At 44.0% G+C, this 12,050-nt stretch overlaps 1 protein-coding gene across 2 annotated transcripts in view; it reads left to right on the forward strand.

The window, feature by feature from the left end:
- PRKCA (protein kinase C alpha) overlaps positions 1–12,050 on the forward strand; it is a 1,411,833-nt gene that overhangs the window by 865,016 nt on the left and 534,767 nt on the right. For both annotated transcript variants that reach the window (XM_078654315.1, XM_078654314.1), the window contains exon 5: positions 10,522–10,650. In XM_078654315.1, the coding sequence (XP_078510441.1) occupies positions 10,522–10,650 (129 nt within the window). The remainder of the gene's footprint in view (positions 1–10,521; positions 10,651–12,050) is intronic.

Consider the following 12,050-nt stretch of genomic DNA (forward strand, 5'->3'; position numbering starts at 1 on the left):
TTGTGTTGAAAAGTGCTTTTCAGTCCTTGCAACTGCTTCTTCATGTTCGTCTAATACCTTGACAGTATCTTCAGAAGAAAACTGTTTGACGGAGAAGCGTGGCTCAGTGGTTAGAGGCGGCAGACCCAGAAGCTGAGATCGGCTGTGGACCAGGGTTCGATTCCCGCCTCGGCGGGTCTCGGGCTCAAAAATTCCACGGACTCGACAATTCTCGCTCCGGTGCCTACTTGACTCATGGGGTCACACTCTGCGACTCTGGGCAATAGCTTGCTTAATCTCCACTACGGCCCCTCGCGGCGGGATGCCTGGCTTTCACCTTGTGGATACCCTGCCGGGGTATCTCACAGGGGAATACCAGGACGGGTTCCCTAAGCAAGCGCCTTGATGCCTTCGGGTGATACGTGCGCTATATAAGTCGCAATACATTTACATTTACATTTACCTTCCATACCCAGGCAGTGTTCCAGGATGAACGTTGTTGTACTTACTCAAAACATTGTCCATCGACTGCACCCAAATACACAGTAAACTCAATGGTACCACTCCTTCCAATAACAGTTAGGTCAATAAAAAAAAAATATTGTAAGCAGAGGAAATACTGTGCTTACTATTAGTCAGTTGTTACTTGTTCTTCCAAAAATATTTTCACTTGATTAAAATGGTTTGTAAGATAACCACCTAGTCCATTCAACAAGAGAGTTGCTACCTAGTTACTCACAATGGTTAATATGAAACTAATTTAGAAAATCCTCCTCTATCGCACACTTTCGAATCTTGGAACTCCATGTCAATATTTCCGCTAGGAGGGAGTGCTCGTGTCACTCACTTTCAGTTGCTCTCGGATGCTGTTGAAAACAAGATTCCAGAAAGAGGAAGACCGCTACACACGTTTTGTCACAGGTGAATGAACTGTCCCAAACCCCAACTTTCTGGGGGGCAAGAGGGGGGGGGGGCGCCCAAGTAGCTCTCTGTTATAGTCTTAAGCTGGTTGCATTTTCTAAGTTAATTTTCAAAATTCTCCGTCTGTTTCTATGTGATGATGTGTTGTGTGGGCATTCCATGATCAGGCAGTTTCTCATGAAGCTTATTTCATTCCCATTTATTGAGCCTCCTTCACAAAATGTTCCTGTGCCCCGAGAGGATATACGTAACATGCTCTCCTCTGTAAATAGCAGAATGGGCAGGTGTCTCTCACACCCTCTTCAGAGAATAGGAGAACGGTCAGATGTGTCTCGCTGCACACTATAACAGATGAAGAGTGTAAGGAGTCAGGCAACCCTGTCAGAGTAACTGATCTGCAAGGGGAGTTCACCCTGGCCCTTAGAAACATTGCAGTTTTTGATACATTAGAAAATAGGTTATTTGTTATACACTATTCATACATAAATGTTATGCATTAGAAAGTAAGTCATATTACAGTAATCTCACCAGCCATAAGGGAACAAGTTGAACATTAGAAATGCCTCAAACATTTTACATCACACATCTCTACTTCCTATGTTAAATTAGTATAGTCTCGATCTAATATCTACATGGATGTTATCCACGTTATAGTTATTGGATTGGCTGTATGGATGGGTATTTGAATACCCTATTTACATGCGAAGCCTGGTAGGTCCCTGCATAGAAAGCCATCTGGTCTACAGTAGAATGGCCCTTTGGAATATCTCCTTATCAATCATTCCTTCTGTTGACCCCAAACAAATTCTAGGTACTTCTATACATTCTCTCATGATTCTTTATGGCAAGGGTACAGGCAGGTCTTGCGCAGCTTCGCGTATCATCGCTACAGAACACCAGCAGCACCTATTTTACAGAAGTATACTGAGGGTGGGCAAATGTTGCCATTTCTATTTCCTACCAAGCCTGATTTGTGCAAGGCTCCATTGCCTTACAGCCTTAATCACTGTTCAGAGTCTTGAAGCTTTCGACTAACGGAATCTTGTGGTTCTCTGTATTATTAGCACCACTAATGTCAACTTGTGGCTCCGAAAGTATTCTTGGACAATCATATGGAAATCCCTCACACACACCATTAGCATTACCATTCAGAGTGTTCATTTTATATACATATACACTATCTCTCTCTCTCTTTCTCATTCTTATTCTCTCTCTCTCAAGAGTTAGTGCTGTTGTGTTGTCTTACAATCAGGTCTGTCTTTTGTGTAACGTGTATGTATTACCTGCAGTGCTTGAAATGTAAAAATAGAAGTGCAGGTACTCTGTATCCTCCTGCTGCTGCTCTTCAGTGACAAAGGAGAATTCTGAGCCTGTCTCCACCTCCACGCAGCTTAGAACAGGTTACACTGTTGGTTGCGGACAGTAAACACAGGAGATTCATAGAGTGGCCTTCTTCACATCAGCTCCACATTCCAGAACACACTGTTTGCTAGTATTGAAAGGAGTCCACACAGTCACATAACTCTACTAGTTACTTTAATCTGGACTCAGCAGTGACCCTGTTGACTGCTCTTTTCTCTCCTCTGTAACTGTCTTCATCTACCCAGAACTCTCGAACATGTGAAGAATTACAACGCATGACGCCAAAAACATGGATCTGAAGCAAGTACCAGACCACTGGCGCGAGAAACTAGCCCTATATAAGGCTCATACACAAGTTGTAACATTTAGTTTATCCAAGGTTCCAGGAATTCTACACGTATAGCTTGCAACTGATGTCCTTGATAAAGAATGTCAGTTAATATGCATTATGTGACATCATCATGAGTGAGTTGAGAAGAATTCTCCCAAACTAATGGTGAATAACTTCATCCCAAGCTTTCAGAATTGTGGAAACAAGGATTTATGACTGGTTAGAGCCCTTAACGTATGCGTGTTGTGCTCTATCCCTGGACTTCGTAGCCTAATAAAGCATTAGTGATGAAGGAAATGCAGGATATTGTGAGAACTGCCCACATCAGTTAGCAGACACTTCCCCGGATCACTGTTGCTATTGGAATATTTCCATGTGGTCTTGCTGGACCTGTTCTGCCTTCTCACCCCTCGCTGGTAAGAACTGGGCAGAACAAGTTCTACCCTGGAAACTCAGGCCTGGGCACACCAGTGGAGCTACACAACACACAACTTTGCGGAGTGGAAACGAACAAAGAATGAAGTGACTATTGACAGGTGCCTTGGGCGGTGGCTTTGGAAAGCCGGAGCAGCGCACCCATGTCCTTGGGTTGCCCTTCCTCCGCTGATAAGAGGTCGGGGCGCGGCGGGAGTCGCCACGCCGCGTCACTGCGTCAGACACGTTGCTGCAGCTTCAAAGCGTGACTCACGGTGGAGCGGTGACTCACAGCCTGGACTAGCGTGGAGGGGCACGCACCGGCTCCTTACACCCGGCTCTCATGTCTTACCACGAATCACACCATCAAAGCGCGCACCATCAAAGGCTGCCTTCCTCACAGCTGACACGCGGGCTCTGGGGAGCATGTTCACTCGTTTCCCGGTGTGCCGAGCTCGTGTCTACAGGCGCAGCGCCCAGGCGCAGTGCAAGGTGCTTACAATGTTATTTATTGCGCGTCTCAAGCCTCTTCGTGTCTTTTAATTGAATTATCGACGGATGCAAGCACTTCCAATCTATAATAAATCCTCTTATTAAACTTCTTATTTGGGGCACTTAGCCATGCGCCGGGAAGTAGATCATTAGAAGATAAGCGCTAATTGGCTGCCGGAGATATTCAAATGTTTAATGAGGAATGATATTGGTGCTGAGCAGGCATATAAAATGTGCATCGCTGGATGCAACACAGAAGCAAAAAGGGTACGACTACCACATAACATTTACAGTCAAGCGGTGACTACTGTAAGCCAGTCCGCGCTTTATGGAAACACATCAGAACATATCCTTCTGAAAATTTAGCTGCAAATTCTGGGTAGAATAATTTGATTATTGCTACAGAGGGGTTTATCTACGAGCAAACCCTGCGTGTTTAAATAAATGTCTTCGTTACAGCAAATAAACTTCAATTTATCACCTATAATTGTTCGGGGAAGCAAGCATAGCCCCACCGAGCAGGTCAAAGGTAAAAATATAATGATAACTCATTGTTATTATCGTGTTATTTTTCAGTCCTTGCTCAGTTGGGTAGGGGCGGGGCTGCTCTGCTCACACAGCAGGGCAGGGGAGGAGTGTTTTGCCCACTCCAGTGCGCATGAGGCTTTGGCCGGCCGTCTTGGGACAGCCAAACCGTCATGCGCACTCTGCATGTTCACCACCACCGTTAAATACCAGCCGCCTCTGGTCACATCAAAGGTGAGGATGCTTCATGTGACGTTACTTAAATTGGGTCACAGAATAAGTGACATTTGTGGCTAACTTTGAGCACTATCTTGGTCGCAGCCACATAAAAGGAGGTAGAGTGTAACTATGACATCCCCCTTAAGCATTGGATCACAAAATCCCACATCAGACCATATGCTTGCCAACTGCTTACACCTTTTGAGAAGGGGCTTTTAAGTTTAACCCGTGCATCAGATAAAAGCCTACTGGCAGATATCTATGGCTTTCTTAACACCACAGCAAATAGACCTATCTCATGATTGTAGAGGCGATTGGAAATAGATTGCGCACAGCCCTTCACCCACAAGAAGTGGACACACTCCAACCCTTCTGGTCTGTAGTACCGCTATCAATGAAATGTACAACACAGATATACCGCGTTACCTCAGTTACATCCTGCAGGGACTTCCCAAAGCTCTAACTTACCGGCTACTCTCAGCATGTGGTGGGCTATCCCCCTGGCTCTTTGAGCCACCAAACAAGTCATCTTGGCCAAATGGGGGACAAATACTATTCCAACGAAGTTAAAGTGGTTGTATAAACTTCGGATTCTCTTGGGTATGGAGGAACTGATTGCAGTGTTTGAATGTAAACTCTTTCGATAAAACATGGGCATGCTACCTGCGATACCTTTCCCAGGAATTTAGGGAGTTGACCTGCCCAGCATATTTGCACATACTCTGCCTTCTCCAAGCTGTGTACTCACCACCCGAGTGCGACATTTCCACCCTCTGACAAAGCCCTGCTATTTGCTGGATAGACTACCTACACCTACTTAAGAACAGCCGAGTGTGTTCCTTTAAGGTTGTTATACTGTTTCTGTTCCCTCCTTGTTCTTCCTTTGACTTCCCTTCTCCTCCCGCCCATGCAAGCATGTTCAAGCCCTTTTGGGAAGTGTATGTAAGTGCGGGTTGCTTGTACTATTTGGAAAATTCTAATATGAAAGATTTAAGCCAAAGCAGGTGCAGGGCCCCACTAAACCTACACTCCTTACCCGCATGCGAGTCATCGCAGATTTACCTCGTACACTCCATTATCATTGGAGTAAATACCTGTAAATATCAAGGTTGTTTAGAGGTGTCAGTTTTTCATTTAATCAAGTAGCGGTGGATATTGCTCCCCCAAAAAAAGGAGATGCCGTACATAAGCACCCATGTGGCAGGAAGAACCCAATGTGTGTCTTTAATGCTACTCCTTCTGAAATTGTGCATCTGGTCATCTACTTTGAAGAATATTCTTTTCTCCAAATGACTGTCTCATCACCGCCAAAAGAACAAATTTGTCCGTAGGACAACCTCATCCGTTGCACACCGATCACCGGAACATACTGATTATCCACTGATAGGCAATCACTTGTTGTACTACTGGTGCGGGGAGCAAATGGGTGAATTGTGGGTCATCTTGCCTTAACCAACATGCCTGAAAATGTCTAGGGATTGAAGCAGGTTGTCCTGTCTTTAAATAATGGTCTAATCATTTCATGATTGTTTCTAATTGTGTGCATAGTATCTGTGCTAATAAAGGATGGAGGTAGCCCTATGGACTCATTTTTTGTTTGGTGGCCATGAGACCTAGTCATTTGAAGACTACTATATACTCCAAAGTAGAGGACCCAGCACACAATTTCGGCAGGAATAGCTGTAGAGACACACAAAGTTCTTCCTGCCGAATGGCTATATAATGTGGCAAGCATTCCTACATACCTAGCAGTATACCGTGGATGAGAAGCCACACCTCTTGGAACTGCTAACCAATAGGCACATATGGTTGCTTACTTGAGGCATCTCCTACATTTTTGGACTAGTAGACACTGGTACTCGGTTTATTGCAAAAGCGACACTCCTTAGGAACCTTGAGGTATACATGATTTTACGCACAAGGTAGATCTCTGATGAATCACATGGGGTTTAGGAGTCTGGAGTTAAATTTGGCTGTGAAGGGAGGGCATCCCTAATCTACAATACTTCACTCTAAGCTCCTTAATGTGAGAACAGTGCCCTACTAGCCAAGTGTGATGATTCACCAAAATACCAGGGATAGCAATGGCAACCATTTAACACCAGAGGGGACACCTCTTGTTTGCGGTGCAGCTCCTCAATAGCCTATACCCTGCTGAAAGGGAAGGGCAAGGATGAGAAAGTAAACAGGGAACTATAGCTTTGCTTCAGTGTCTGTTCCATTTGTTGCCTTCATCAACTGTAGCAAGGGCAGTGTGTGGAATCAAAGAGCAACTACTATCACTAACTCCTAGGTCACTCCCATGCAACAAGCTAGGCCTGATCCATGCCTGTATAATGTTACAGCTGAACTGTAATGGAGTTGTCGACACATGATATTTTAATACACAAATACTATCTTGGTATATAGCACTAAACATCATCACAGATCGTTTATTGTGACCAATAACGAGTTTGTTAGTAACGTCTAGAAACTGCTACTACTGGCTATGCCTCGATGGCAGGATTTAACCGGGTTGCTGCTCCTCAGCAGACTCTAACTATAGGGGCACCCTTAGCAGTTCAAGGCAATATTTTGTCACACCAGTAACTTCTCTTTGGGGAACTGCAGGAAATGTAGAGTTCAGTAGGGCTCCACTTCGAAGACTAGATCAGCTCACCAGAAGGGTGATACTACATTGTCAATCAATGTACATTGAAGCGCACTGCCATTTTGGACAGCTTGGACGTTAATAAACAGCCTTCACACATGTGCCTTCCCTCTTCGGCATAGCTGGGTTTCACCACTAATTCTACAAACGTCTATTTATGCTCAAGGAGGTGCCTGCAATCACCAAGCTCAGCCCAGCAAATAAAGAGTTACAGTACAAGGTTAAGTTCTGTGGCCTTCCCTTGGATCCACATACGTGTCAAACCAAAAATGTCCTGCAGCTTCTCACTGCATTCATTCTCATGTTAGGGGCTGTCTCAAACTCTGCTCAGTAGTCTGGGAACCCTGGCAGCCACTCATGCATCTGGAATTAATGTCCATCCCAGCAGTAGGTGGTGGAGCAGTTGTTAATTCTTCTAATATAATTAGAGGATTTGCTCTAGTTTATTAAGAAATCACACTTTACCCTCTTTAAAGGATTTCTTCACAAATGTTCACAGATTCAGGAAATCCCATTGGGGAGACAGAAGCTTTGTAATCTTCAGTGCCAAACTTTGAAACAAACTTCCTCTTAAACTAAAATAAATGACAGGTCTTCCCCAATTTAGGAAAGCAAAAAAGACATGCCTATTCTACCAATAGATTGTTTCAATCTCTGATTGCTTCTCTAGTAAAACCTGTTTCTTTTCTCACATCCTTGGTAGTGGCAGCGCCAAGACTCCTCCGGGCAATCAGGCGCTTTAGAAATATACATTTCCTTTCATTTCAAACAGCATACATGGTTATGCAATACTGATGCTTAGAGCCAGTCCTAACATGTGAAAGAATAAGTACCGGGACCAAAAGTTTTTACCAGTGCTAGTGAATGTCGGCGACCCAGACTCTCTAGTCTTGATTCCATCTCATGTCGCTTTCATCCACCACCATACATTCCCTTTCCCTTACTCTTGTATGTTCTTTTTCATCCCTGCCTTCTCGGTTTTCTCCTAAATTACCCATTTCTGCTTCTTGTTCTGGATCAATATCTGATAATGATGCATGTTGAAATATAAGTCCCAGTCCCCAAAAACGAGTGCCAGTGGACCTCACCTACAAGCACCGGCTCAAATTAAAGAGTGCTTACAGCTCTGTCATGCCTATTTTAGGCATAGGCAACCTGACAAGACTTTTCACCACAAATGAACATTACTCTCAAGGCACATTTAACTATTACGCATGTGTGCTAGACGATTCGATTTGAGATTGGATAACAAGTAATGCTAGCCCCCTTTAGGCAAAGCAACATAGGAAACAAATAAGGCTTGGGAAGCAAGTTACTTATGTGCTCGGACCAAACAATACTTTTTTATACAATCTGTATCTTGGTGTAACAGAAGGCTGGGGAAACTCGTTTCACTTGTACAGTGATTGCAAAAGAAAAACAGAAGTGCAGGTAGTCAGTATCCCAGAGTGCCGGAATGCAACCGAGAGGTGCTGGCGCTCTGCCATAGGAAGCACTACACCCATCATTGGAAGTGCTAGTACTTTTCTTTCAAATTACAAAAATGCAGGTACTCTGTACTTGAGTACCTGCGGATTTTAAATCCCTGGACCCGTAACATTTGTGGTTTCTTATCTTTAAGGTATGTGTATCATACTTCCTTGAAAAAGAGTAACTTCCTAACCTGTTGAAGATGCAACATCCTTGCTATTTTAAAGCGGGGGCATGCTCCTGAAAGAGGCAACGTCCGTCTCCAGGGGTGGGACTGTTAAGACATAGATGAGGACTATAATGGAGTAAGGATTCCCTGCAATCATTTTAGAGTTTAACTAGTATAAAAAACGGGCGAATGCTGTCACATTTGCAGACGAGAGGATGTAGCCTTATGGCTAGAGCGTCGACCTTGAAGCTGGGGAACCGGGTTCGAGTCTCGGCACCGACGCTCAACATCCTGTCATTCTGGGCAAATCACTTCATCTCCTCGTGCCTAACAAAAAATGAATGTGTCCTTGTGTAACCAAACTGGTGTTTATGTAAAGCGCTCTGATACCGGATATCTTCGGGTCTAGTTTGCGCTATATAAAACTAATAAAAAATTATATATATATATAAAAGCCCTGCAGTGGTGGCTTCTACGCTAAAGTGGAGGAGCGTCACCCCACTGCTTTAAAGCAGTGCAATGCAAAAAAAAAATGATAATAACATCTGTTATTATCCTTTTATTTTTTTGTATTCTGGATGTTAGGGCGGGATGGCGCTGCGGTCTTGTGACGTCGGGGAGGAGGAGTGACTGGTGCTGCACCTAAAGTGCACATGACTTTTTGGCTTGCCGTCTCGAACTGGCCAAACAGACATGCGCACTTTGCATGTTCTCTACCCAGGCTGCATTACAGCCTGAGTAGAGAACATGCCCAGGCTCTCATTCCCTGACTGAGCTCAAAACCACGATGCTCAGACCAATCACAATGGTGCTATCAGCAGCGTCGTGATTGGTCAGGGGATTCTGGAAGCCTGGATGCTTCCTGTTCCTGCGAGGAGAGGCAGAGGCTGGCGATAGCGGCAGCAACGGTGAACAGCAGGTACGTTTTCTTTTTTGTATTTTCTGAGTCCCCCGCCACCGTCCCCTATCAGCTGCCACTGCCAAAAACACGTATTTCAAGACGGAATCATGTATGCTAATGAAGCTATTAGCACATATGAGAGTGCATTGAAATACGAGAGTTTACAAAAGGAAATCTTTTTCGTATAGTGCACATCCACCGCTCATGCATTTCAAGGCGCTCAGCATTTTCAAACTACACCAACCACTACTAATGACCTGGACTTAAATTCATAGTCATAAATAACTAAAAGGAGTTACTTAATGTAAAGAAGGGGCTCAAGGAGTAAACATGTGCGTGCGTGTATTCTTTATTTCATGTCAGTTAAAGTGAGCAGTGTCAGATTACTATATAAAAAATAGTTTCAGTAGTGTAGATCAGGAGTCTCCAACTTTATCTGTAATAAGAGCTACTTATGTTTAATAAAAATCATCCTGAGCTACTAAGATTGGCGTTGTGTATCAACGACATTTGACAAGATTTCCTTACGTGACCACCCCATGCAAGATTATGAGCAGTGATCACCTCAAGGCTTCAGGCAGAGCTGCCGGCAGTAATGTAAGAAAGCGATATCAATTTAGAGGCCTCTACATGGCCAACACACAGCTAGCTATAGCTGCCATTTCCCAGACACCAAGGTAAGAATGAGTAATGTCTCCCAACGCCCCTCGCTCAAATATCAGTTTTAAATATATTTCGTAAGTCCAACCACGTGTCTAAAGTGATCAGCTGATTAGTTCTGAAAATGCACACATTTTCCTCATAACACGCGTTTTTTAATTTTGGTATACATGTATTAATTCAGCCAAGCAATAACATCTATAGCAGTAGTCTGGGCTGCACACAGGAGAGCTACTCACTGGTAGCTGGAGATCTATGAATAGCTCTTGAGCTGCTCGTTGGAAGCCTGTTGTAGATCCTAGTATGCAGCATTACTAAGGTTGGTGTACTAAAGTAAAGCATATCTTGCAACCCCAATGATGTGGTTAGGGTGCGAGTTTTCATGTTATGTCCCTAACATTCTAAGCCGCTCCTTTATTTATCCACAGCCTGTGACATGAATGTCCACAAAGTATGCGTTATAAATGTGCCAAGCATGTGTGGAATGGATCACACGGAAAAAAGAGGACGAATGTTTCTTAAGGCAGAGGTTGTAGATGATGTACTGAAGGTCACAGGTAAGACGAGGTTTTTTCTACTATGTCACAGTCTTCAGTCACTTAAGTCACTTTCTCATAAACGGGGTGAAACAATAACACGATGGTTGGGCTCAGTACCGGTGGGCCCCACCTGCTACCACCGGCTCAAATTAAGCATTGATAGGCACACGTCATTGTCTCGACAATGTACACTATAAACAAAATGTTCAGTTTTAAAATCGTTAATTTAATTGACGGATTTGTTTACAAAAAACTCAAATATTATGTATGTAAATATAGGAGATGCTCATTCAGTGCTGAAGAAAACTGAACACCATTTTAGTGTGAGAAATCAATCTGTTCATACGACTCTGTAAATTGTTTCCATAAGCCCCCTTTCCAGTTTGGAAAAGCGGGCAACATCTCTGATTATTTTGTAATAATGCCCAGCGTGCACTTATAGCCAATGCACTAGCTGTTTTGGTAGTAAAGTAATGTACAGGGTTTATGCCTCGCGCTCCTCAGTGGCACTGGGACATTAATGTCCCTTGTTGTTTAATTAAGCCCCTGGTGTGTGTGTGTGATAGGTGCTGCCTTTCACTAAGGCCCACTCCCACTGTTTATTTTCATAGTTCTCTAGACCCTGTCCAATAAACTAAAACGACAGGGGTAGTGGTAGTGACATCATACTCCCTTTGACCTTCACAGACATTACAGGGTTAACACATGATCTCCTTAGGCTCTCACCATCAGTCTGTGTTCAACTGGGGTGCTAGGTGGGTTAAGGGCAAAGGCTTTTGGAACCCTGTTAGCCTATTGTTCCTACTACAGGTTTGATGGCCTGTGAGACGAGTGATAGGAAGGGCAGTGCTGGAGTAGATACGGGCAAGCCAGAATTAGCTGCTGCGACCCAGCACAACTTCTATTGCAAGTCTATGTTTAAATAAAGAGCTCTCTGGAGGTTTCAGGAATGTTAACTTGTCTCTGGGTTCGAGAAGGCTTGAGGACCCCTCCAGTGGATCTTTACAACCAGAAGCAACACAATATCCAGACCACGCCAGACTGGATTCAGAGAAGCTGCATCGATACCCTACCCAGTCAAACAGCAGCCCTTACGTTATTTTAGGATACAGAAATGTGGGCATCTTCCTGGGAATGATTCGTCTTGTTGCAGCTATGTGGGGAAGTGAAGTGTTTTAGAGGACTCATTCCATGGCCAAAATATAGACCAGAAACCAAGCGATATGCTGCAATTTCTGAGGTCCTGTGGGATTTAACTCCAGAACACTGTGAGCCAGTCTTTTCTCTTTTTATCTAAACACAAATTGAGCACCCAGGGGCCTGCTCATGACAAGAAATCATTTAATCTTTCAGCAGTCCCCTTCCTTGAATCTTGGCTACACACCAGCCTGTACGTATTGAGAATGTGTCAACAATCC

This window comes from Lissotriton helveticus, chromosome 7 (assembly GCF_964261635.1).
Source record: "Lissotriton helveticus chromosome 7, aLisHel1.1, whole genome shotgun sequence".
NCBI lineage: Eukaryota > Metazoa > Chordata > Amphibia > Caudata > Salamandridae > Lissotriton > Lissotriton helveticus.